The sequence below is a fragment of the Lethenteron reissneri genome, chromosome 17 (assembly GCF_015708825.2).
Source record: "Lethenteron reissneri isolate LAM-NWPU_2019-01 chromosome 17, ASM1570882v1, whole genome shotgun sequence".
In the NCBI taxonomy this organism is placed as follows: Eukaryota; Metazoa; Chordata; class Hyperoartia; order Petromyzontiformes; family Petromyzontidae; genus Lethenteron; species Lethenteron reissneri.
Window position 1 is genome coordinate 15339248 of NC_083795.1, and position 27724 is coordinate 15366971.

Genomic DNA, 27724 nt, shown 5'->3' on the forward strand with positions numbered 1-27724 from the left:
GCGATTGTATCGGCTGTAGAAGGCTTTCATCCAGCACGTGTTTGATGGCAGCCGGTGATAACCAACTGATGGATGAAAGCCTCCCCAGACGCCCTGCAGTCACGGGCAGACAAGGGGCGGGCGAATGGTCGAGATTTAAGTAAAGGTGCAGCCCTGCAATGTCTTCATATCGTCGCTGCTGGCGGAAAGGGCCTCCGTTTGAGAAAGCTCTGAAGATAGTCTCTTATTAGGGGCACATGGGGCCCACGGCGACCACATTCGCTGTCCGACCTCACAGATATCGGGCGTATCGACAAGGAGAGAGGCGACATCACAAGCGATGTTCTAATCGACTCGGGAAGAAGGAATTCGTCGATTATTATTATTGATCCCCAAGCTGGGATTGGGCCGCGTGCTGGGAGCGGCGAGGCGGGCACGGGCGCAGCTCGGAGGCCTCCATTGGCCGAGGCTGAGCGGGTGGGCGCGGCCTCGCGGCGTGGGTGGGTGGGGGCAGTGTGGGCGTGTCCGCGCTCTCCCATTGGCCGAGGCTGAGCGGGTGGGCGCGGCCTCGCGGCGTGGGTGGGTGGGGACAGTGTGGGCGTGTCCGCGCTCTCCCATTGGCCGAGGCTGAGCGGGTGGGCGCGGCCTCGCGGCGTGGGTGGGTGGGGGGGGCAGTGTGGGCGTGTCCGCGCTCTCCCATTGGCCGAGGCGGCGCGGAGTGTGTGCGCCGGCGGTGTTGTGGGCGAGGCCTCGTCGCCCATTGGCTGAGCGGGACGCGAGAACCCGGCGCGCGCGGCCGCCTTCGCGCACAGCGGCGGCGAGCGGAACATGGCGACGGCGCGGCCCGCGCTGCTCCGACTGCTGCTGCTGCTGCTGCCCCTGCTGCTGCTCCTGCTGTTGCTGCTCCATTGCGCGGCGGGGCTCTCGGAGAGTGCGCAGGCCGGTTCGGGGCCCTGGGCCCTCGGAGACGTAGCGGTGGACGGCAGGCCGCGCTTCGTGGGCGTGCGGCTGGAGGACAAGGGCCAGGGCGCCTATGTGCAGGACGGCATCATCAAGGTGCAGGAGCGGAGCCGCGCGCGGCTGCGTCTCTTCGTCTACCGCAACGGCAGCGGCGACGGCGACGGGGGAGGCGGCGGTGGGGAGCCGTGGCCGCCGCCCGCAGAATGGCTGGCCTTCGCCGACGCCGAGCAGGTGCAGCAAGGCCCGGGGCCCGAGGCATGTCCTCGCAGCTCGGACATCACGTACGTGGGCTATCTCGCGCGCAACGAGTACTCGGTGGTGGTCGAGGTGGACGTGAAATCTCTGCGCAAGAGCGAGACGGAGCGATTGTTCTACCTTTGCACGAAAGGCATCGCCGGTCCCGCGGGGCTGGAGACGGGAGACAACTGGGTGGCGCACATGGGAAACGACAGTCGCATCGCCATGGTGGAGGAGAGGACGTCCATGCTGCCGCGCTGGCTGCAGATCCTGTTCATCGGCGTGCTGCTCTGCCTGTCGGGGATGTTCAGCGGCCTCAACCTGGGCCTCATGGCGCTCGATCCGATGGAGCTGCGCATCGTGCAGAACTGCGGCACGGCCAAGGAGAAGGCTTACGCCAAGAAGATCGAGCCCATCCGCCGACAGGGAAACTACCTGCTCTGCTCGCTGCTCCTGGGCAACGTGCTGGTGAACACGACGCTCACCATCCTCCTGGACGACCTCATCGGCTCCGGGGTGGTGGCCGTCATCGCGTCCACCGTGGGCATCGTCATCTTCGGCGAGATCGTGCCGCAGGCGCTCTGCTCCCGCCACGGCCTGGCCGTGGGCGCCAACACCATCGTGCTCACCAAGCTCTTCATGATCCTCACCTTCCCCGCGTCCTTCCCCATCAGCAAGCTGCTGGACGTGGTGCTGGGCCAGGAGATCGGCACCGTCTACAACCGCGAGAAGCTCCTGGAGATGCTGAGAGTCACGGACCCCTACAACGACCTGGTGAAGGAGGAGCTGAACATCATCCAGGGCGCCCTGGAGCTGCGCGTCAAGACCGTGGAGGACGTGATGACGCCGCTCAAAGACTGCTTCATGCTGAGCGCCGACGCCGTGCTCGACTTCGGCACCATGTCCGAGATCATGCAGAGCGGCTACACGCGCATCCCCGTGTACGAGGACGAGCTGAGCAACGTGGTGGACCTGCTCTTCGTCAAGGACCTCGCCTTCGTCGACCCCGACGACTGCACCCCGCTCAAGACCATCACCAAGTTCTACAACCACCCGCTGCATTTCGTCTTCAACGACACCAAGCTGGACGCCATGCTGGAGGAGTTCAAGAAAGGTGAGGTCACCACCCCCACCACCCCCCGCCTCCTCCTCCCCCTGGTCTGCATTGTGTTGTGTCTCCAACCTCCCCACCTAGGCAGGCACGGCTTAATTTTTAACCGGGTCTGTCCAGATCGGCGACAAAAATATTTCCCCACCACCGGCATACCACATCCAGTATACATGTCGCCATGCGTCGCCATGCGCAGTGGCGCTTAGCCAGGTGCCTTCAGTCTATTGAAGATTAAAGACGTCATGGCGAGAGCTGTTGATGTCACTTTTTCACCATCGTCTATTGGCGACTGCAAAAAAAAATCGGTGAGAATTAATCCCCTTGCCCTTAGGTGCCTGGGGTGGGCTTTCTCCCCCCCCTCTTCCCCACCGCCTTCCTCCCGTGAGCCTGGACCCCTCTTGTTTTTTAACCCCCCCCTGTGTTAATGTCCCCCCCACCACCCCCGGTCTGTGTGTGAGTGCCCCCCGCCGCACTCGGGGCCTATTTCACCACAACCCACCGCAGTGCGTTTAGCAACATCTCTGAAGACGCGGAGAAGACGTGGGGGTTCCACGGGGCCCCCCTTGTGTGTGCGCTCACTCGCAGCGCTGGGTATGGATGGGTACAGGTGTGGCTGTGGGTACAGGTGTGGCTGTGGGTACAGGTGTGGCTGTGGGTACAGGTGTGGCTGTGGGTACAGGTGTGGCTGTGGGTACAGGTGTAGTCACAGGCACGGCCCTGTCGAAGTTTTACCGAAATGGACGCCAGCTGTTGCGCTGCAAGGCGGCTCTCTCGTTAAGATTGTATCGAAGGAGCGTTAATGAATGACGTCGTTGACGAGAGCAAACATTGCATTGTATTAATGGAGCGGACTGTTAACGCACACGGGAGTCTTAATGAACGGGAGTAGTAACGAAGTGAGTCGGGGGGGGGGGGGTAATAACGGGTTGGATGTGGTCGCTGTGGTGTGGATATGTGGTGGTGGGAGACGGGTGGTCTGTCCGGGGGGTTGTGCCGGGGTCTGCTCGGCCCCTGTGACGGGACTGACCCCCCACAGCGGCGACAACGACGACGACGCTGTGTAGGGGATGACGACGACGCTGTGCGGCAGCAACCGCTGCCATGTTGACGGCGTTGATGCGACGCATATTTAAATAATGAATGCCGTGGCTGCTCCCGTATTCGGGACCCGCGATGGGGATTTTACAGCTTGGGCGTGTTTGTGTTTGGTGAATGTTTACCCAGGATATAAAGTTGCACCTTACTAATATTGCAACACAATGTTCTGGAAAATTACACGAAAGGGTTGCTCATTAATAACCGTATCGTAATTGCCTCTTAACGATTAGATAGCCATTAAAATTGCGTGTCTGCAATATTTGTGACCTCTCGACCTGTGGGGGGCGTCGTTATTGGGCGCACGTGCCAGCTTGCTTGTTTGTCCCTGTGCTGGCACTGTGCCACCTACGCCCACGGAGCCGGCCCCAAGGGTGGGTTGTTTGAGCCACAGTAGGGGTCAACCAGCAAGCAGATGGTAGCTGCCTCGCACGATCCTCGTCTGGTGAGCCCTCAACACAGCGCTGTGGTGACAGCGGGTGAGGAGGGGAGCGAGATCTTGTTAAAGCGCCCGGAGTGACTCCGGTCCTCATTCTTCATTTGACAGACGTTCTCATTCATCCAGTGTTTGCTGAAAATATGCCACTGACCCCCCCCATCACCAACCGTGGGACAAATTATTGAAGCGATGTTATTTCGGTGACCAACGTTTCATAGGACTTGAAATGCTCCTTAATCACTCTGGGTGGCGGCTGGAGATGATGACTGCGCTCACATTGTGCAGTGGGCAAGTGAGCGTCGGGCGAACCTGAGGAGACTGCAGCGGCATGAGCCTCCCGCTGGCGAGCAGCGTGCGGGTGGCTCGGCGTGCGACTCGCTGGGACCCTTCCTGTTGTTGCTCCCGGTTCAGATACCCACTTCCCAGCGATAACAAAATCCCACCGAAAAACGGCCGCGTGAATGCGTGTCAGTGCCTGGGAAGAAAATAGACAAATAATTCAGACAAATCAATTATTTTTAAACAGGAACCTTGATTTTGACAGGCGGTGATATCACTTTGCAATGTTACAAAAACATGAATGTTTGCCTAAGTGGCTTTCCCAAGCTCTGTTAGTCGTTAGTAGTTTCCTCTGTCACGTATTCCTGGGCCATTGTTACCTTGTTCAGCGAAGGTGAGAGAAGAGTCGGGATTCCAGTAATTAGTTCAATTTGGTTGTCCCAGAGAAGGTGGTCCAATGGCCCAGAGCAGATATTTCACTTAGCAATAACTACCTGGGTGGAGAAATTTGTTTTTGAAAAATCTACCCTCGTTATGATGGTAATATTTAGATGTGGCAACCATTTTAAAGGTATCACGCTAATTAGCCGTTATTGGCCTCCTAAATAATTCGGTAGCATTAATGTTTATCGACATTTGGTGCTGCCAATTTCTGCACTGGCCCACGGGCTGCAGAACACTAAAGTGAGGACCCTCTGGGTGGGCCTTGTACGCTTGTGGAAATATACTGACCCTTGTGTACATGCACAAGGTTGACAGAAAGGTTTTAAATCAAAAATTAATTGATCGATTAGTCATGTATTTGGATCTGCAAAACATTTACTGTGAAATTGCTGAATCTGGATAAAATATAAAATGTATGCACCAGTGAGTCGAAAGAGTAATTTTCCAAATTATTTTCATTAATTATTCATTAAAGATCCTCACTTAATCATGTGCTGTTTTTGTGACAGTGTTCAGTGAAAAGTGGAAATCGGTGTTTCTTTAACAGCGTCCTTCTTGACAACGCGCCAATGATGTGTATATATATGGATCATTGTAACAGGTTATGTAAGAGGCAGGGGAGATGGGGGCTGGACTGCCGTGCGCTGCGAGCCTCCATGTCAGGAGTTCTCCTCCTGACTCAGACTCCTGTGACTAACTCGAGGCCTGGGCTGGGAGACCTCCTCCCTACTTAGTGTGGCGCAGTGGATACACAATAACCGCCTGGGTTTCATTACTGACTCTTTTGACTTACTGTGCGCAGTTTGTATGTTCTCCCCCTGTTCTGCATAGGTTTCCTCTGGTTTCCGCCCATGGCTAAAAAAACACGCACACAATGTAACTGGTTGTTGGCTAAAGATTCCAATGCTGAAAATTTTACCTGCAAATCACTCAATTGGGATTCCACACAGCAGCAACATCATCCCCTTTTGCGGAAACTTGACAGGACCCTCCTGAAAGAGTCTTGAGACCAAGGAAGTCCTCCTTTGGGTAAACAAGTGTAATAATTAATAATAATATTTCCGCAGGCATCCACGGTGCCCATTCGCTCCATTTCACAACTTTTGGAGCGCGGCGCCCACTCTGTGTATCACAGCCGTAGAGACTTTTACTGCCGGTTACTATGTCAATGCGTGTCATGTTGTCGATGCCCAGACTTTTAAAGGAAGACGCAGCCCAAAGAACCAAACAGTTCGTGTAGTGGGTTGGTTTATCCTACTTCCACGCTGGCCAGTGCTGTTGGTAAATGGACACTAGTTATGTCCACCTCTGGTAATTTCACTGAACCGTCATTTTTGTATGATGTCAGTACAGTCGACTTTTTCTTATTGTTAAGCTTGTTTACACAGGATAACCTCACGGAGTCTCAAGTCTCATTCGGGAGGATCCTGCTAAGTTTTTGGTCATGGTGAGACTATTTGTTTTCCAGGAAAGTAATTTGTGGTAGAATATTTTTTTTGCAAATTTGGACTATGACACTGGCATACAATGGCTTACTCGTCTTCGAATTATATTACGGGATCTTTAATGTTCACTGAAGCAGACAGCAGGTAGTATTTATATGGTTAATAAACTCGCAGCATTAACTGGTGTGGCCTGACGGGATTCATAGCGCAAACCTTCGCAACAAGTGGCGGACACTTTACCACTGGGTGACGTCGCCACCCCTGATTTGGATCGTTTGTGCTGTGCGGTGGCGTACACGGGTTGAACCCGTGACCGTGGTTGCCTTTTGAGCGATGCATTGAACGCCGCAGGTTCCAGATGTGCCCCGATAGGGTAGGCCGGCCGAACTGTGCGGCGGGAATTGCGACACGCGCGTGGGACGACGGAGTGTTTTGTTTTCCCAAGCTCGAGGCTTTTCCCGAGGTAACCTTGCTTTGGACCGGGTGCCAGGGCCACAGTATCACAGAGCCGACTTAAGTAAAAGAATGCCAAAAATGCAAGCGAATCTAAAACAGTCTGGGAAGGAAATGTCATAAGGAAGCCGTGTCTGCGTTGTTTATTGTGGTAAATTTAAACGTAATGAACCACATTTAGCTTCGCTACCCATGGGACGAGCAGGAAATGATGGTGGAGCTGTTAATGCGTGTGGCGCGGGCTTGTTGCTCTATTCGGCTGCTATTCCTGCCCAAGCAATTATTAGCAGAGCCTCTTGTTTTCTCGTCAGTGGTGAGCGGAGATGGCGCCTTGGCCACTTTCCCTGCGCCGAGGAGCAACTCCATCCCATCCAATTAGATGTCGAGAGGGATTCGGTTGTTCTCCTGGCACCTGCAAAGTGTCCGGGTTTGGGCTCTTTAGGGAAGGTAAAAGCCAGCGGGACTGATACGAGCGGCATCATCATTGGCATTTGGCTCAGAAGCAAGTCATTCCAGTGCTGGCCTGTGCAGTCATTCAGGGCTCCCGATTCCTTATTTCTTTCTCAAAGTAAGAACTGTGCACTGCTCGCATCACTTCTGGGCCCATTTGGCTCTTGTGCTGCCATTCTGTAGAGCTGGGAGAGCTGCCTGCTGCCACCGGGAGCGTGGCGCTTGAGTGGCAGGGTGGTCACACAATGTGGGAGGCACAGCTGCTCGCCTCTATTAAATTTAACCTCGATCGTCGCCCCGTTCGTCTCTACAGTCCTGTGACGATGCCCTCCCCGCGGGGCCCACGCGTGGCACCTGCGTTAGTCACGCGGACATTGATGTGTCCTGCTGGGCCGCTCTATGATTTACCCCCCCACCTCCTTAGCACATTCTGTTCAGGTACCTTGCTGCTGAACTTTGACCTGGGTGCTTAAAATAACATTGTGGGCATGCGGTGCCAGGTGGTCTACCAGGGCCGCTTCATTACCGGTGGTACATTTTGAGAGAGAGAGTCGAAACCCAAAATGTTCTCTAGAATTGTCAATGAAAACATGGCTCCCTGACGGTGCACGCTGCCACCACCACCGAGGTGGGTAGGAAATGTTGTCATGTTTGCGTTCGCGGTTGGTCGTGGCTGCGGCACAGTATCACGCCGCTGCCAGCGTGCTGCCAAGTGCCTCGCGGTGTGTACATAAAATAAAACCTTCAAATACGCCTCGGGAACCTTGGCAGACTCCCCACTGTACAGTGTTAAAATGCTTTCTAACGTGACAAGCCAGGGCACGCAGTCAATATAAAAAATACAGCAGGCACTGTGCGGTGAGGTGAGAGCAGTGTGTTATTGAAGTGCCGGGTGGTAAAGAGTGCGTTCTCACGAGTCCCAAGTCCGTGCCGCTGTCATGCAGAACTCGTAACGGGACAGTTTAAGAGGCGTTAAACATCGCCGACCTGACCCGTGAATTAGTGGGGAGGGGGGGGTGTTTTATTTATTTACATAGTTGTTTATTTTCATTCGGCTCTGTTACAAAAGTGAAATCTGCACAGAGCTGTGGTCAGCGCCAGTGCGGGGCCTCGCGGTGATGAGGAGGGGAGCTCGAGCGCGCCCGCTCACCCTCAGGTGCGTGTCGCATGTTTGAGGCCGGATAAGATCGCTGTGTAAGCACCGCTTAATCTACGCTCGCAGCCTACAAGCGCAGCCACTGTTTAGCATAACTCGCTTGCAGGCCGCTCCGCAGTTACAGTGGCGGCACGGGGAGGCGGGGGGGGGGGAAGCGGTGGGAAGAAAAAGTGAGATACGTATCATGTTCAGCTTCTCTTCCACCCGACGTGCCATTCTCTGTGTTGCGTCGTTGCTGTGTAAATTTGTTTTCCCCTTTTGCATGTGCTTAACCGGAACCTGCTGCTTAACCGGAACCTTGCGCTACCTTTGTTCAGGGACGAGATGGCGCTGCTGGCGGTGTTTGTTTGCGCACAGTGCAACTAGTCGGTGCCAACCCCTAGGTCTTGAGGGACGTCACCCCACGAATGCCACCACCAGCAGCAGCAGCGCAGCAGCAGCATGATCAGCGCTGTCCCTTGTGTCACGTCTCAGGACACACCTCGTGGGACCCAATTAAGTGGCGTTTTGTTGCTTGGCAACACCCAGCTCCGTTAGGTGCCACGTCCGGCCAGTGCCGGAACTTCTTTCGCACCATATCTAGCCAATCGTGCTCATCGGAGGTGGGGAGGAAGGGTAACAGACCAAACACAAAAAACAGTTCAAATTAAATGAGTTTTCAATCTAGAAGCACATCACTCAAGCAGCTAACTAATATGCCGATGGTTATGACACCAATTCAGATTTTTGATATAATTAATCACATGAGGTTGGCTGTCACCACTGCTTGCCAGCTGCAAAACATGATTCCCACATGGGGATTATTTGTTTTGACCTCGCACAATTGTGACAGATGACCAACCTTTATAAATTTGTGGCCCAGATGACTCTCTTTTTCCGTGAAGGGTCTTTTTCCACATCAGCTGGCAGCTTGGGGTAGGCCCAGGCAAATGCGCCCCACAGATACGGCTCTTTAATGACCTCCCATTAAAGCTGGAAAGGCTGCGGTGGCGCCCAGGCCACGCAGCTGCGGTTGTGGTGAGCGCGTGGGAGCTTCGCGCTGCCCGTTATAACAGCCGCCGCCTCTGTTGTGCTCTTACTCACTGTCTGGGGCTTAGAGACGCACTCGTGATTACTTCTTGCGGTCCGGCATCTTCTTATCATTCTCATATATTTGGTTGGGCCAGAGGTGGACGGAGCAAATTTTTCTCTTGCATTTAGCGCCAACCTCCTTAACTTGCTGGGGTTAATCCGTAAACGGGTTATTGGGGGGGGGAGGGGTTGAGGGGTGGGATCCGGCTGCGCACCCTCGGGAGAGAGGGGCGATGTGAACTTACTTGTGCACCCAACGAGAATGGGGTTGGAGTTTTCCACTCTGCACTGAGCCCCCCCCCCCCCCCGCACGCTCATTAGCACGCCTGATATTCGGAAAATCTTGCAGGGGATGGAAAAAGTGGCCATGGTATGCAGCGGTTAGAACGGTGGCACGTACGGCTCACCCCGGGAACTTTCTTTGGATGGAGTGGGGTGGGGAGACGCGTAGCATCTGCTTGGTTTGATCTTGGCCATGCTGTGCGATGTTACCTGTGATGAGCTTTACTTGGGTCCAAATCCCCCCCCCTCCCCGGTTGATTACCTGGCTATGTCGATCCTTCCTTACATTTGCCATCGTAAACTGACTTACTTTCTCCTCACTTTTGCTGCCATGTACACGCAAAAAACACGTTCCGTTTTCAGGCAAGTCTCACCTGGCCATCGTCCAACGAGTGAATAATGAGGGGGAAGGCGACCCCTTCTACGAGGTGCTGGGCATTGTTACCTTGGAGGACGTTATCGAGGAGATCATCAAATCCGAAATCCTGGATGAAACCGACATGTACAGTAAGTCGCAGCACCTGCTGGAATCACCCTGCCTCCCCTCCTGCCTCCCTCCCCTCCTCTCTTCCTCCCTGCCCCTCCCTACTTCTGCTGCCCCCCACAACACTGATCACCATCGCCCTGACCATACAAGTATTGCATTTAACATCCACAAAACATTCTCAAGTAATTAAGATGTGCGCATCCAACATTGTTATCCATTACGTAACCAAAACAATTCACCAAATAAAAATAGACTAGACATGAATGACTTGCTGGTCCAAAAATAGGCGGGTACCAGAAAAAGCATAACACAGAGGCGCTAGGCCACAAGAAACCAGTTTAACTCGAAATAATGTTCACCTCCACCCTGCCGCTCCACCCTTCGCTGTGCCCTGCAGCTGACAACAAGTCCAAGAAGAAGGTTCTGCACAGAGAGCGCAAACAGGACTACTCTGCGTTCAAACCGTCGGAAAGCCAAACGAAGATTAAGATTTCTCCTCAGCTGCTGCTCGCCACTCACCGCTTCCTTGCTGCAGGTGCGCCAGGGCCTGGACGGGGGGGCCCATGAGGCCACTTGGGATCTTCGCTTCTCCGATTAAAGATTTAATCTAATGCGGAGTAGCGCAAATTATCTGTGAACTTGTTTTTTTCTTTCTACTTATGTTGCAGCTACCGCACACCTAGGCTGCGTGTCCTAGGCTGTCCATTGATAGCAGTTCATAGCTTCGTTGGGGAGGAGATTTTTAAGTGACTTTTAGGTGTGGTGCATAGAGACCATTTTGTTGTTGCTGCCACCCTTTTTTGGTACAAATTACTGCAATGACATCGCTAGGGTGGTGTCCCCGAAATTCGCTTTAAATTGGGATTTTTTTCTTTCAAAACTGAAGGTTCAGCCTCGTTGCCAGCTAGGACCCTCAGCCTGGGATCTTGTCTACAAGATAAGAACATTTAGTGGCTAAAAAACAACATTGCAGTTTGTTAACAACAAATGGTATTCTAATTCGAAACTGTTTAGAATGGGTAAATGGCTTCGATAGTGAAGGCCACGAATGCATAGGTCATTTGGTACTGGCCCCGTCGCCGCCACTATCCCAGCCCCCATGTTGACGCCATCCTCTCTGCCGTCCGTCCGTCTGCCCCAGAGCTTGAGCCTTTCAAGCCGGCGCAGGTATCGGAGAAAATCCTCCTGCGGCTTCTCAAGCATCCGAACGTGTTTCAGGAGATCAAGTTTGACGAGAAGAACCGCAAGGCTCCAGAACACTACCTCTATCAGCACAACAAGCCAGTCGACTACTTCATTCTGGTGCTGCAGGTACTGCCCCTCGTCACGTCCTCAAACCTAGGAGCCGGAGACTCCTCCCTGCCACCCCCACCTCGGGTAATGAAACCAGCGGTGTACTGTAGGGTGCTGTGTCTGGTGGAGTGAAAGCTGCTGTTGCCCATTTCCTGACATTAATGGAAAGAATTGCAGCGGTGTCATTGGTAATGATTGAAAAACGTCCGTGTTAAAGGCAGGAATGAGCAGAAGGCTTTGTTATCGGGCGTTAATGTCAGGAGTTTGGCGTGAGGTCATGTTAGTGGAGTGTGGGCTAGGAAGCCTAATCTTTGAGCATTATACTTCGAAAGCCTTTGAAACGCTACTTAAGCCGGCCATACAGAGAGAACGCGCCCACAATGGAGCGTGGCGGGGCCTGACGTTACTGAAAATCGCTTGTCAAATTTGGAATTTTGTGCAATTGAGGGCCCCGTTGCAGTGGCGCCAACCTCCAATGCGGACTTTGACGCGCGCGTGTGTGCCGCTGTCTTGGTGCATCCTGCTGCGCATGTGACTTTCCTGCTCGTTACAGCTGACCTCCGATGGTGATTTCCCACGTTACACATTCTGTCGTGCTGGCTGACATGCGCAGAGCCTCAATGTGCAGCATTGTTTTCTGATAGGCGTTCCATTTTACTTGACACAGACGGATCGACACCATCAGATTAGCACGTCCAGCAGCAGAATTTGTCAACGCAAAAATGAAGATATTTAACCCGAGACATTCGTTAGTGACTTGACAGACGAACTGTAGTGGTTCGTAACTTAACATCTTCTTGGAGTTTAAAGAAGCTCCACTGTTAATAACATTTTTGCTTTTCAAGTTTAAGTTAAGTTTGTCTCACCTGGTGAGAACTCAAGAGACCAGGATGGCCTCATTTGCAGAAATGACAAATGCAACGGCATAAAACAAGTACTAAGATTAAGCAAATAATAATTATAACAAAAACAACTTTCAGAGAAGCAATCGAAAAACGGTGCACACGCATCAATCAATAATAAAATAAATGAATTGCCTGTTTCAAGAAAGTTAGCTTCGACGAATTTCTTTTAAAAAGCATGTAAAGTAAGTTTCAGAAACCATTAGCTTCAATTTCAGGCAATTATTGCACGGGTAGTCGGGTATGTTAGCAAACAGATATATGTGGTGAACTTTTGAGTGTGCGTGTAAGGGCGTGTGTGTCTCTGCACAAGGTAAGCGGTAGGGTAGCGGTTAGCGCGCTGCGCTATCAACTCGGAGATCTGAGTTAGATTCATGTTCAAATGGGTACTTGGTGCCATGTGTAAACATCGCTACTGAGGAGACAAAGGCGACGGGGTGTGGTGCTGGCCACCGACCCCCTCGTGTCCCGTGCCGGCCTTCGTAGGTGCTCGCTTACAGCACTTGCCCCAACAGTCTGTTAAGCCTATATGGGGAATCTTTGTCTTTGTCTCTGAACAAAGGGCAAAGTGGAGGTGGAGGTCGGCAAGGAAGGAATGAAGTTCGAGAGCGGGGCCTTCTCATATTTTGGGATCCCCATCCTCACCTCATCTCCGCCTACAGGTACGTGCCCCCCCCCCCTGGCTGCAGCGCTCGCTCACCATGACGCAGAAGCAGGAGGGGTCTGCAGAGCTTCGCTCATGAGGGCGGTCGCCCACACCCCCGTGACGCAGCAGGGCGTGCACGGCACCTCCATTGGTTACTCACAGATGGAGGTGCCGCTGTGGAGGAAGCGAAATGCTGTGGCCCTTAAGCGTTAAGCTGCCATCATCTTTGATAAGAACAACAAAAAAACGAGTTCTAACAGATTCATTCATCGTCTTCTTCGTGTGTGGCGGGGAAAAAGAATGCATGAAAAAAGGCACATTAGGTAGACTGATGGCAGCTTAATGCTTACAGGCCAGAGCTTCACATGTCTCGCTCTATGGCTCACGAGTTGAGATGCCACTGAACGCATCCATTGATATGTTGGTAATAGTCTTGCTTAGCTATGTTAAACTTGGATATGAACGGTATGATGTGAAAGTAATTTGAGATGGTGTTTAAGTGTCCTCGTCCGTAGAATAGCAGTGCGAGGATGTAGACCAGAACAACGGTCCTTTGGTTTAGCCATCGGCTATTAAAGGTGACAAGCGGTGTTAACTCTCTGTTGGCCCTAGGTTTGGCTTTTTGCCGTTTTGGGCATTCAGCAGACAACACTCACTCGTGTCGGAGACATCAACTGAACACGTGTGTTCAGGCTCCTGTACTAGCAGGCGGCTGGCTGCCTGTGTGGGGCTGTCGCCAACTTGCCTTGCCTTGCTTCGTGCCTCATTAATTCTCCTCCTGCGCCACCTCCTTGTCTGCCTGCACTCTGTAGCGGCGCCCCCGGGGCGGTCACTGCAGTCTGGTGACCCCGACGCCATTTCATTCCCACTGCCACCGTTTGGAAAGTGCCTGCCCGTGCACCGCGCGGCGTACACACGCGCGCGTTGGTGAGGCTGGGCAGCGTGCACGCTGTACTCTGTACGCCTCGCGCCAGCTCTTGGCCGGCGCATACGTACGCGGTGCACGATTTCGCTCCCTCCACACGGCCTTATTCACGGGCCGGTGATTTGTCGCACTTTTGTTTTTGTGTGTTCTTTCCGTTATGATGTTTTTAAAGTATAATGGTCACCATAACCACCGGCTCTCGGAGAAGCTGGGTGGGCTCTGCTGATACCGATGGCCTAAAAACCAAACTTTTACTTGATTCCCTACACTGAGACATGGGCATTGATTGTCCTCTACCGAGCGTGTTATTGTCCGCTTGAGCGATCATATTTTTCGTATGGCGTTTGGTGCAGATCCGTCCATCGTGACTCGTTAGCCGACACGGCAGCCAACGTACCCCGACGACCTGCTGTCGTTCAGCACGGTGCCCTGAGCTAGGAGCCACCGCAAGGCCTCCTCACACAATGCACAATATTTTATTTGCACAAAACTAGATCCAAAACTATGATTACACTGCATTCGGCCCAAATAAAACAATGATTGTCTAAAGAGTTGAACTTCATGAGGATCCAAGGATAGAAATGTCACTAGTTATTTATAGCTGAAAAAAATCTCCGGGAGATTTTACTTTTTAATATCAAACAGCTTTTGGTGGAAACATGTCCAGGTGCGAGGGCCAGCGTCAAGGTCATGGGTGCTTTCTGCCGGGACGGAAGTGCTGAACGGAGCTGTGGCTCTGCTGCCTGTGAACAAGCGCTATCCAGACCACGTTAATCAGAGCCACCCAGTTCTGAGCACCTGTTCCATTGGTCGTGCAGTATTCTCTTTCAGAGCCGTTGTTTTAGTTCAGGAAAGCGCGCATGGTTGAAGTCTCAATGTTTAGCCGTCTGTCCTCTGACCGAAGGGACTTTCCTTGGCACTCGGCACAGGCTTAGGTAGTCTCTCTTGTCCGGTCGTCCCCTGGTATGTGCCTCTATACCATTTAAAGGGGCGGGTCCGTGGCCAGTCGTTTGTCCAGCCGTGCCAGGTGAGGATCCTGAGAAGACGAGTCTGGGCTACTACAAGCTCGCAGTCCTCCTACTACTGAAGGCACTTTCATTTGTGGAGATAACTTTACCTTGTGACACACACAAAACAAGTACTGTGCATAACTTGGTGCTGGTAATTGTTGTGGAAATGTCAATGTATTGACGTTTCCACTGCGATAACGGAGCGCCGCGATGTAGCGTTGTCTTGTACCGGTGTTCTGCCTAGCACTGTCTTGTACGAGTCTTCTGCCCATTGCTGTCCATGCCAAACGCTGTGCTCAAAGTCGTCTTGTACCAGTGTTGTGCCCGACGCATCTCTTGCCACCGCTGTGCTTCGTCCTGTCTCGTGTCAGTGTCGTGTTGTTTCCGGCAGACCGTCTGCGCCCCTGTTGTACCAAAATTGTCGTACGTTGCTCATGCCTTTATCCTGCTTACGGTGAGAGCGCGTCGCCACCCCGATGCGTGTGTCTGGCCGACAGGTTTAGAGATGCTGAGGTTGAGGAAATGGTCATCGGGGACCTTCTGGTGTACGTATGCCACTGATGTTGCATTGCTCACAACTGGTTTCACTAAAAGAAGGAGTTGCCGTTTAAAAAGTTTGTCCCCACCCCCAGAACTGCATTAATACTCACCGTTTGTATAACCTTTGAGAGGCTTGCCTCGCGCGCTGGTGATGCCGACCCTTGTGCCCGGGTGCTGGCGCGGGGCGCCTGTGCCGCGTGAGGCTGCCCGCACGGCGCCTGTGCCGCGTGAGGCTGCCCGCACGGCGCCTGTGCCGCGTGAGGCTGCCCACACATTCTACCGCCGCCCGTTTGTAGAACGAGGATCCCCGTTCATGCCGCTCGAGCTCGCGGCGCTTCCTGCCGAATTGAAACTAGTGGCGGGGGCTGGGCGCTCGCGAGTGCGGCCCCAGGCTGCGGATGCGCTGCCTGGCGTCGCGGCATGAGGAGTCGCCGGCCTACAGCACCGGGCGGCCCCTGAGCTTTGGCCGTGCGTTTCCCTTGGGCTGGCCGGTGTGCAATGCATGACCGGACTGACTCACTCGAGGATTACATAATATTGAGCCCACGCGTTTGCATGCGATCACCGGCGTGCGTTCCTTGTGATTAAACCGTGTGCATTAACTGTGCCGTTGCCGCATTGGGAATTTTACACCACAAAGGGAAGCTGTCTGCTAAGTATGAGCAGCTTTTAAACAGCTGCACGCAGCGTCCAGCGTCCATCGGGGATTGACGCTGCACTGGCAGTCACACCCTCACAGCAAGAGGGCAGCAGCGGTGTCGCGTCTGTTCTTTCGCCCCGCTGGGCGAGGTGCAGCCCGGCCAGCACGGTTTCCCAGTGTGCCCGTGGGCTTCTTGTCGCCCCGGTGATGGTGCAGCCTCGCCCGAGTGCAACCCCTCCAGCGGAGCTGGAGCCGCATCCACCCTAAGGGAGGAAGGGTGTCAGGTGGACGGTTGCGTGGAGCACGCTTTGAGTGTCGCTGGGCCTGGAAGCCGTGCTCTCGGTTAGGTTACAGCACCATCACGGTGGAGCCTATTGGGGGGTGTCCCTAACGTGGCGGTGGCCACAGAGCATCATGGTAAAGGAGGGGAGAGCAGGGTGCCGACGGATAACGCGTGGCTTGTGGTCGAGATGGGTTTTTGCAGAGCGGCCTTCGGGTCTGACAGACCCAGTCAAGTCCGTTGGTGTGCCTTGTTTAACCGAGAGGTGAAACTCTTCGAAACTTGTGAAACATCTTGGCCTCTTTTGCAAGGGTGACCTGGATTACATCAAGACATAATATAAAATGTATTTAAATTTAACAAATCTAGACTTCATTTCGAATAATATAATAAAATGTAAATAAGGCCGAATAAACAACGTGCATTGCAATACAAAAAATCCAATATATAACAATATTTATAATATGTACACGTGGGTATTTCTTTTAGTACAAATCGTAGTAGGAGAACGAGTGTGGCGGGGTTTGACGTGAGGGCCACTGCAGCACCAAGGTGGTGGTGGTGGTGACGGGGACCGGTTCTTCTGCCGTTGTGCAGCTTGGATAAGGAATGAAAAGCCCCAAAGCCACATTACAGGTCCGCATGCGGTAAGAGTCTATTAAACCCAGAAGTGAACTTTTAACACAATAAGACGATCGCCGTTCATTGAGACGCACGTTCCCCCACGCTTCCACTTCACCAAGGCTGTGCGCTGGGTTCCCGAGTCCTACGCCTGCTCCTGCCGTCCACCGCTGATGCGTCGCCGCATTGTGAGAGCCTTCAGTGCGATCACTGTGCCCTCTTTCTGCTGGGCGCTCACGGACACCATTAATGCGAGCAGCTAACACTGGTCCCATGGTGCCGGTCCGTCAGAGCCAAAGCTGGCGCTGAAAACACCTCGTGCCAACAATGGTGTCGTGATGGAGATCTCTGGTGTCCGGTAATGGAGCCGTTTGTCCTTGGCTCTCACGGCTGCTTGTGCTGGGACTGGCGCTGCGGTTGAGTCTGTGCCTATGCGATGCGGAAGGTGTGGCTGTAATGATTCTGTGTCCCCTGCATCTTTTCCCCCTCTTCCCCGGATTCCCGGAACTCCCTTCACCCCCCCCCCCCCCCCCCGCTCCTCCAATCCTGGTCAACGTCACGGCCGCCCTCATAGTGCCCTACTCGCTCTCCCGAACCCTGGTCCTCAGCCGGGCCGAGTCGCTTGCCGGCTCCCCAGGTAATGCGACGCGCACCTCGTGTACCCCACACACCCCCCTCTACCCACGTGCCCCCCTGTGCCCCCTCCACACCCAGCGCCGCTTGCAGCTGCATGTCCCCGTCCATTGGGTTCCCATTCGTACCTGAGGTCCACACGCCTGCATTGTTCCATGAGCTCCGTGCTGTTATTAACCAGTCTCTCTCGACGACGCGACCTTCTCTGCTGCTTTTCTACCCCCCCCCTCCCAAAACCTCCCGAGCACATAGCTCACCGTGCGCCGAGTTTGTCACAACGCAGGCGAGGGGCACGCGGGCCGCGGTACGCAGGCCGCGTCTCGATTAGGGCGCCCGTGGCGGCGCGTCACGTCGAGAGGGTCGCGTTGTGGCGCGTTTCCGTTGCGCTTGCATGCGTGTTCATCCCACCCACGGTGTGTCGGCGCATCCTACTAGCGTTGCGCAAATTAAAGTGGGTGTGTTTTTAATACATTTCTTTTGCTGGCTGTTTGTGCTTTGCATTTTGTGTTTTGTGTCTCTCTGGCTGCGAAGTAGTGGAACAATGTGGAGGTCAGTACCCGGAAATTTAACGTCCCTTTCCCCCACCCCGCTGACCGGTTATGCAGTCACCAACGCCTGCATGGCTGCCAGTGCCCCCCACACCCCCCCCTCCCCTCCACAAGCGTCTCCTCTGTCCATGCCACCCTGTCCGCTGTACAAACCCGCACGCTGTCGATCCGTCCAATTTTTTTTTCGTCCAAGGGTCCCCAGGCTGAGCCGTCGGGGCCACTGGTCTGAGCAGTTGCTCACAGCGCATATTGGATGGGTGCACTGCTGGATGATTGAAGTCTAAGGCGGTCGGGGGTTGTGCACTGCTAGCCAGGAGTCGTGCCTTCTTGACTTCTGCACATGTGAATTGCCTTCCTCTAATGGCGCCAATTACCCCTGTAAAAATACTTTCATGATTGACGGCTTCCTCTCAGTTCTCAGTAGTAGAACTGGCGATCCCGACCCGTACGCCGGGAACACAGCTCATTGTGCCAGTGCCCGCCCCACAGTTAACCCCCTTCACTCGGCCACGCGCCGGCAGAAAACTCCATTATTATCGTTTTTGTCGCAATGCGTTTTCTCGGCAGTGAATCCATCGCCATCGCACAGCTTGGCCCTGAACCGCTCGGACTCCCTGAACCGCACGGAGCCGACGGGCGGCAGCAACAACCAGCTCAACATCCCGCTGCTGCAGCCCTACGTGCCCGACTATTGTGTGCACGCCGTCACCGACCTGCAGTACGTGAAGGTGAGGCCACTGCGACGCTCGTGCATACGACGGCGATGCTGTTGTTGCCCCGCGGTTGCCGTCCCCCCACCTCATTCCCTTGTGTTCCGGGAGGTGACCCGAGCGTGCGTGCGCACGTCACCCGCAGATCACGCGGCAGCAGTACTGGAACGCGATGGCGGCCTCCAAGCTGGACAGCTCTCCCCACTCCCCGGACACGGGGGACGGCAGCCCGCCAACGTCCGCGCGCGAGCTGTCCAACTCTGTGCACAACGAGACGGCCCACCTGCTCAACGAGCACAACTGTGTGGCGCGTAAGTCAGCGCAGGGCTCCTACACCGAGAGCTCAATATAGGAGAGCTGCGCTGCAGAGACTTTCCCTAACGTGGAGAGAGGGGAGAGAGGAGGGGGAGAATGTAACCTTAACGAATCGCAGCGGTAATGATAATTTAAAAAACAAAAACGACACATATTTAAGAGACTTTCCCCCCCCCCACGCCTGCCACCCACCGACCCAGCACGTGCATGCAGCACTGAGCTAATCGGGAAGTTTTAACGAGCGAAGAACAGCAGGACTGACGATTTCAGCGCCGCTGAGCGGCACGCCGCGGCCCGCTTGCTTTGTCTTTGACTGCTGCCCCGTGTGGTCGTCGTTCCCCTTCTCCGCCTGCTCACCGCCGCCGCCGCCTGGTGATTCGGAAAGGCAGCCGTCGCACACGCGCTCTCTCGTGCCACCGCCGCCGCCAACATCGAAACCATGCATCGCTGCTGATTGTACCGGCTTGTGAGTCTCCTTGCCTGAGCCAAAAAACGTGTTTATACCAAAGATACGCTATTACGGTGACAGAATTTAAATGGGACGTCTATGCAGTAAGTTATATTGGTAAAACATAACACCTGACCGACCTCACGGTTCAAAATTACGTTTCAACCCACGGACGGCACGTGTGTCTGTCCGTACGGGTGCATTTTACGTACCGTAACGTGTAACTCGTACGTGTACACGCACGACTGTAAAACGTGTGCGGCGTCGAGCTGCCGTGTGACTGGCTGCAGGCAACAGAGAGTGTGAAGGGCTGCTTGTTTGTTTGTTTGGAGCAGTAACGAACACAGGCGGTCGGGGCGTGCTCGCCCGAGTGCTCTTTACGGCTTGTCCTCGTTTTTAATTGACTAACATTTTAAGCTGTCGTGTTGGACACCGAGTTGGCATGCCGGAATTGTGAATGTACCCTAACGAGCTTAAGAGAAAAATGAATGTAAGTTGACCTGGGGTGAGCTCGCCGTGTGTGGTTCGGCCCTCCAGATAAGGCATTGTGCAATTTCATTTTTTTCCGCCAAGTTTGTGAACGTGCTCCGCAAACCGGCTACGTAAGTGAGCAATTGGCGTGGACGTGTCGGGGCGCCAGCCGCTAGTTGCTGCGCGCTGGGAAGAGTAACGGGGGGGGGGGGGGGAAGGGGGGTGGGTGGTGGTGGCTGTGCGCTCCGCAGGCCGCTCAGGAGCTGTGCTCCGGCCTGCGTCAGCCAGGTTGCCAGGCCGCGTGCCGTACAGCACTGCGTGCCAGCCCTGCTAGGGGTTGTGACGATGGGAGGGGGGGCGGGGAGCGGGGGGGGCAGTGTGGCGACTCCGTCCCGGTGACTCGTTTCGCCCAGTAGTTGGAAGTTGCTGATGAGTGCTTAAATCTCAAACGCACGGCGATGAGAATCAAAGTGTCAGGCGTCGTGGTATTGGACAAAGGCTTCCGAGATGTTTCACATTCACGAGCGTTGTAGTGGAAGGCAGCGTAATACTAGCTGCTCGCGTAGGAATGCAAATTGTCTTAGACGTTCTCCCGAGAAGGACTTTAGCTGAAATTGGCTGCGTAGAAGTAGAGTTTTTGTTTTTCCATGTTCATTTATTTATTGTTTGTTTGGGGGGAGGGGCAGGGCAGAGTTTAATATAAGCAGTGATTTTTAATGAAGCAATGGTGGGGTGGGTGTGTAAGGCCAGGGGGCGAGGTTTTTCTGTCTGCTAACGTGGGAGGCTTCGCCCCCTTGCTGTGTATTTACCCGACCTACAGTGTGGTAGTTATAAATATTTTTGCGCAAAATCTTGTACCTAATTGTACCTAAGCATAATAACGTTTTATCAGATTACCTGATGTCTGTAAATAGTTAATTCTCGTCAGAAATAGCCACAGAATGGAGCATATGTTCATTTAATGTTATGTATTTAAAGTTTAAACTATTGGGTTGTTTTTCCACGTCTGATGTGAATGCATAAGGGTGACTAGCAGGTTAATGGCACCGCGCGTAGAGTAACGTGTACTAAATCCATTGCTTTGTATATGCTGTAATAAACACGTACCATTTTGGTTAACTGGTGCACCGTGTGTCCCTGTCGCGCGGCCATGCTCGCTCGGGGTGATGGCGCCGCAATGCACCCCGTCCGCTCCATCCTCCTCATCGCTGTCGCCATCGTCGTCACTGTCGCTGTCCGCGTGGCGTAGAGAGGCGCCGCTCGGTGCGGTGTCGCACCGGCTGCAGTTTTTGTCAGTTTGGCAGTGCCTTTAAATTCGAGGTGTTTATTGGACAGTCACTTTTTTAAAAAAACGAGTGAAATAATCCCCAGAAGAAAGTTCAACTCCGAAATTCCTATAAAATGAATGTAATATTTGCTCAACGTAATTTCTAACTTTAACGTCGGGCATGGGGTTTGCGTGCGCGCCGGCCCGCCCTAAATCAGGTCAGGGTGCAGGTTGGGTAACGCTTGCCCTGACGGCTAAATGTCTAACTCAAACGTGATTTATTGATGAACCTGCACACATGTTGACTACTAACCCCCCCGCATCTTCCCTGCAGTGACGCTTGGCGGCGTCGCTGCACTCGGCACGTGAGTGTCCGGTGCACGGCAGCGTTGTTGAGAGGCATGGGTGTGCAACTCCCATCTCCACTCCACTTCTTACCTTCCCCGATTTGAGATGCAATCGCTGACAGCGTCTAAAGTAGATGTCCCATACTCCCGGTTCTCCTCTCTCCTCACCTCCCCCTTTCATCACCGACCCCTGTCTTCTCGTCTTTCTCCCTTTCCTCACAACGCAACTGCTCACCTGACCCTCACTGCTCACTCACTGCTCGATCCCTTATCCCCTCACTCTCCTTGTTTGCGTCTGTCTCCCTCTCCTCACCTGTCCTCGCGTGTGTGTGGCCACCGCCTTGTGAGGATGTGTGTGCGCGCGCGCGTGTGTGTGTGCGCGCGTGTGTGTGTATGTACATTTCCTGTCTTGCAGAAGGTAAACAGGCCAGCCCCGACGGCCACACTGATGTGTTGATCGCCATTCCTGAAGAGTTCAACAGAAAGGGTACCCATGATGCAGCACTGAACGTGTGCGTGCGTGTGTAATGTGTGTGCATGATTGTGTTTTTAAGTGGGGTTCAGTAGTGCAGTAGTTCGTGCACTGTGCATAGACCTTGCGATTTGTGTTCATTTTCTGCTCGCGGCCAACATCAGTAATGAATCGGCCATGGGTCTTCTGCGGCGTGTCTAAACATCAGCACTGGAGAGACAGACGGCCGGGCGTGGTTCTGGCCGCTCCACCCCCTGAGTGTGCCGTGCCGGCCTTCATCGGTGCTCATTAACAGCACTTGCCCCAAAAGCCTGAAAAGGCTATATGGGGCATCTGTTTTTGTTTCGAAATGTGTGTGTGTGAGAGAATTACAGCATATATGTAAACTGTAATTACCCTGCTGAAGAAAATTATTAAACGAGTAGCATTGTGTTTCACAGGCGGTTGCGTAAATAGGTGTGCCGTTAATGTCCATTAGGGTTCTGTGCAAATTGCATATACTGGAGCTAAAGCTGCTCGAAGATAATTCATTGAAAGGCAATGGTTTTCACCAAATAAAAAATAAATAGCATTTAGCCCCATAAGCCCATAGGCCTTTTGGGCCAGTGTTTTCCAGCAGAATATTTTTTATTCGGGTGCTCTGGCCAAGTTTTTGCTCGCTGAGTCTCATCGACAGATCATGACTCATTATAATGAGATTTAGAGTTGATGAGACTCATAAGTTGAAACCAGGATAAGTTTACTATTTTAGCAACTGCTGCTGAAAAACGTGGGTTGAAAAGGCCTGTAGGCTGATGCAGAAAGTGTAATTTGGATTTTACTGTGGTGAAGCTGACCACAGTCGATGATTGCATTGCCCCACACACAATCCACCGTGACGGTGCGTAGCAAACTCTGTGCAATGCTGATAGCAATGTCCCAGGCTTCAGGATGAAGCCTGAAGCCTGGGGATGGGTCCACTGCTTCAATTAAAATAAATTGCTTGGACCTAATTGGAGCCTTGGGCGTCCCACTGGTCCGAGCTGCACGTGTGATCACAAAAGGGTCACGGTGGTGGGATTTTAACTCCCTCGCCTAGTATACAGGAGTGTGTGGGTTCCATCCTGACCCTGACGCCTGCATATTTGGAGTTTGCATGTTCTCCCCGTGCATGTGGATTTTTCTCCCGGTTCTACAGTTTTTCCCTCTACATTTAGTTTCAACATGGTTTTAGAGTATTTGGCTGCTATAAATTTCCACACGATAAGCCACTTGAGCTCTTCTGAAAAAATAGCTATATAGCTCAGTGGGCCTTACCTGGTAAAACATTTTTTTTTTATTAGTTAGTTGTTTTAGAGACGCAATGAGTCACAAAAGCTCCACGTCGGTTCTAGGCCAAGTAGGCACCGTGACGGGACCCCTCTTCACAGTGACCGTTTAAATATAGTTTAAGATTTAAATGGTAAAGTAAAAATCATGAGGAATTCCTCTACCCTCAATCCATTGAAGCCAAGCAGAGGATGAGGGTTCAAGCCAAAGCGCCGTGGGTCAAGGCTCGGTGCTTTAAACCTGTGGTGACGTAAGAATCTAAATGAGAAGTGCCGCGCTTAACGGTGCTGACGGCGCAGAGGCACGGGGAAGCACCGAGGCGGAGACGCCAAACTTGTCACCTACGCAGTTGTGTGGACAACAAGATCTCGGCTGTGCGAGGACCACCATGACCTTGCTCAAGCATTTGTGCCACATCGCATCCCTCTGGCAGTGAAGTAGCCATAGCCACAATAGAATACATTTTACTGTGAAGGTGTGGCAGTGGACGCCACGCGCGGCTTGGCGCAACGCAGAGCGGTGCTGTATGGTCCACAGACGGCGTCGGCAGAGGGGCCGCTGAGAGTGGCGGCGGCGGTGACGGCGGCAGTGGTCGGGCTGGTAGTGTGGTGCGGAGTGGAGGCCGGGCCGGGGCAGTGGCGGACACAGAAAAGTCTCCCTTGGACGAGGAAGGCCACGAGTCGATGGGGAAGAAGCTGATGCGCCATCTGAGTGAGTCGCCTACGCCCCGGTCTTATTTTCTCCCCTCCCCCCCCCTCCCGTTTGGCTAAGAGCACGCAAGGAGTTTGCTTCAAATTCTTCGAGGTGTAAAATAGCTCGTGTACAAGACCATCATTTAACGAATTCTATTTTTTTCCTGGTTACCTCCACAATGTGCCAGAGACGTTGAAAAGCGAAATTTCCATTCAGACCTTGAAGAACCTGGAGTGCAGGGTCACATTATGTTCAACAACGACCCCAGAAAAAAACGGCGCAGAACCGCTTCTGCAATCTCTCCAATGGGCTTATTTACCACCAGCTAGGGGGGCACACTTCTTACCTGCAAAAAGAGGCTTTGATGCAAGGGGATTTTTTTTTATTATTCGTCCTGAGATCAGCGGTTCCCAATCTGTGCGGTGCTCTGCAAGGCCCTGGCAAGTGTCCATGGAACCGTGAAGGTGCAGTTTTTGTTCACAAGACACCGTATTCTGCATATTGCACGGCTATTTAGAGTTTATTCCCAACTTGTCAAGTGACTGCTGATTGCTGCCATTGTTGAGTGACATCATTCAGTATGCAATTTCTGCGTGGTGATCTGTGGGTCCAGAAATAGAGAACCGCTGCCTTAAAGCATAAATATACAAAAATGTGTCAATCAACTTTGACAGCTTACCAAGTCATTTGGTAAACGGGTTGATAAAAGGACCTTGTCACGTTGCAGAGCCCGCATGGTTAACAGGTGTTTTGATTTAAATTTACCATCTCGGCAGTGCCAACTCAGGTCCGGATATGGTTATATAGCCCCGACAGAAATAATTGCTTGATATCAGCTGCTGGGCATTTCTTGTGGCAGGGCTATATCGTGGCTTTTTAGGTGAGTTGCTCTGAAGGATGTCGCGGTGGCTGTTTCTACGGTGTGTGCAGGTGGCAGGAGGAGTAAGAAGAGCCGCGAGCGGGAGGAGTGGCTCCAATCCGAGGCATTTTAGGCTGCCGCCCGTCACCACTCGCCGCTCCCAGAGCGGTCCCGAGTGTGGCGCGTCGCTCGGCTTGGTCACTTCTACAGAGGCCGCTCCGCTGCATGGGAGTCATCACAGCAGAGGGAGAGAATCTGTATGCAGCGGGAAACTCAGTGGTGCCACCCTCTGATTAAGGGACATTGCGAACAATCACTCGCTTATTGTTAATTGCGGATAATTCTCATTCTGATTGGAAATGGAAAGAACCGACGAGTGCACACGTACAGACGCACACTCTTACACAGTTGCACATTACCACGCACGCATTCAACCACGTCTAAACTGGTGCCAGTGCAGCTTAAGTGGGTGATGGTGTAGCTCAGTGATTCCCGTATGGTTGCTGTAGCTGGCTCTTGGTAGCTATAATTGTTGGTTGCTATGTGTATCCTGCATTACTGCACAAGATTGACATAACAAGGCTGGCCTACATAATTGTATATGCTTCAGCTCTTGGGGTCAAATTAAAATAAATGAATGTAAAATCATTGGCAGAGTGCATGTGTACAAAACAGAATTCCCTTTAATGCAAGCAGCCACCCGCACGCTCCTAGAGTTGGGAAAACTTGAGGACAGAAGAGATAGTGAGGCTTTATCGGCTTTGGTGAACTTGTTGTGTGTGTGTGTAGCTATACACGCGTACACACAGTAGCACACGCAGTGCATTTACTGCTGGTGTACATATAGGATATATTCTTTACCTTAACGTAGTACGTTTGTGTATATAATGCATGTGTGCACATATACACTTAGCGCGTGTATGTGTGGGGAGGTCAAATGACACACACAGCGGCAATATTGTGGACGTTCGCCATTTGAAGAATATTTGGTTTTTATCACCGGTGGCCGCAAGGGCTGAGGTGTGGGGGGGCTGTGGCGGGGGGGAAGGACGGACGCGTCGGTGCCGCCGCCGCCCTCGGCTTGCCAGATGTTTTGCCTTTTTTTAAAAATTATCGCTCCACGCTGTAGAAATCTTCAACCAAAATGATTACATTTGTCACCCGTGTTTTTAAAACGTTTAAGCGGATGCTGTGAGTGAGTTTGTCAGGTTCCCGTTGAACACGCTTGCCTGCGCCGGAGCCGCCACAGCCCGGGCGGCCGTTCGGGAGCGCAGCAGTTTGTGTGCGGCGTGGAGCTCTGCGCGTCTTGAGGATGGTGAACCCTGAAACCCGGTGCCTTGCCTGGACCGGTCTCCACGTTGTTTCCAAGTGGAGCCCAGCGGGCATGCCGGATCACGGCCACGCCTGCCGAGTGTCGCTGGGAGCGTTCGCTCGTCGTCACCGAGACGGTTAACGGGGATTTGCCACCCCCTGCGAGATCCCTGGGAGTCGGCTGGGGTTGGGGGGGGGCTCTAGGCACGTGCAGGGCTCCACTTTCTGTGCGTGTTTGTTTTGGGGCTTGGCATTGCCAGCCTCAGGTTTTTGTGCCACGGCAAAGGCAGCTGCTGTGTGATGTTAAACCGCAGAAAACGCGACCCGGCAGCCTGGGCCGGGCGGTCGAGAGTTGCTACCATGTGCAGCTAAGCACACAAGGCCGGACCGTCATGGTACTAGACTTTGACATGTCCTTATATCCAGTCCAAACGCCTTTATTGTGTTGACTTTGCAAATCGCAATACACGTGTGTATATATGTGCACTGTATGTGTACTTATGCATGTGCATGTGTTTTGCATGTACATGTTGCACATGGAATCATTCTCTTGATGGTACATTTCCATTGATCATACGGGCCCTGTGCAGGAGACAGTGCCGCAGATTTATATTCGTAACCCTTATTTAAGGATCAATATTTTAAAACGTTGCGGTCTTATGCAATCTTGTACTTCAGTCTATTTGGGAAATGTGCGCAGTCTTCGGATGTCCGGCTGGTCCGACTGAACGCCGTGTGGGCCGATGCCAGGGACCTGTCTGTGTGATAATCCACCAAGGCCGACCGCAGTCGACTCAGGAACCCCCCTCTCCATCCTCACATCCCTGCTCGCGGACTCGGCCCCACGCCCCATACCAGAGGGCTCCTATGGGAACAGATTGGCGAGTGCAGGTCCGCTCCAGCAATATGATTGTGTGACGCTGCTTCACGGGAGCCCTAAATAGTGTTCTGTGGTGTATAGGAGGCCCTTAAAACGTAACGTGGCATTGTCACAGTTGGGCTGCTGTCTACACACAAGTGTTGTTATGTTGTGGGGTGTCTCAGCGCAGCAAGACTGTACAGTGTTATCTTGTGTCTGGAGTGCCATGAAGTATTATGTCATGTGTCCGGGTTCCTAAACACAACACGGTGATGGCAAATACACCACCACCGAGTGATGTGATGACGATTTATTTACACATCTCGTTGTCAAACCACCTGCCGCGTCAACTTTCCATGGTGATCGTGGGGGGGGTTGTTTCATTAGACTTCACCATGATGGCCATTGCGAGTTGAAGTGATGGGGCGCCCAAGACCAGTTCAGATATCACTCGTCACCTGATGTTAGCCATGGCTGGCAATTCAACTCGGGTCACTAGATTCAGTGCAGTGGTGTGAACCAGTGCTGCATTGTACCACGTGTGGTGTATGGGTCAAAGGACGTGATGCCATGCTGTTTTTGTGTCACGCTCATCTCAACGGAATAAAGAGTAACATCTGAAGCACTTGTTCGTTGCTTTGGGGAGAAGTTTTTTGCCGAGCGTGGGCGAGACGGGGAGATGCTGAGTGTTTAAACTTGCACGTTCACAGCCAGTGGCGTCACACGTGAAGCGGTCTT

The 27724-nt window shown here is 53.1% G+C and overlaps 1 protein-coding gene across 7 annotated transcripts; it reads left to right on the forward strand.

Annotated features, from left to right (window-relative positions):
• Window positions 1-774: 774 nt before the first annotated feature.
• LOC133343552 (metal transporter CNNM2-like) lies at window positions 775-27614 on the forward strand. Of its 7 annotated transcripts, none has more exons than XM_061553230.1 (13): window positions 775-2290; window positions 9765-9908; window positions 10286-10423; window positions 11030-11199; window positions 12646-12745; window positions 15162-15209; window positions 17320-17382; window positions 17910-17927; window positions 18494-18654; window positions 18782-18947; window positions 21900-21971; window positions 23802-23975; window positions 24888-27614. In XM_061553230.1, exons 1-13 carry the CDS (start codon window positions 808-810, stop codon window positions 24947-24949), a joined length of 2799 nt encoding a protein of 932 aa, XP_061409214.1. In that variant the 5' UTR covers window positions 775-807; the 3' UTR covers window positions 24950-27614. The 7 variants fall into 7 exon arrangements, with proteins under 7 accessions (XP_061409214.1, XP_061409216.1, XP_061409217.1 ...); XM_061553232.1 differs by having other exon boundaries at window positions 17913-17927; XM_061553233.1 differs by lacking the exon at window positions 17910-17927.
• Window positions 27615-27724: the final 110 nt, after the last annotated feature.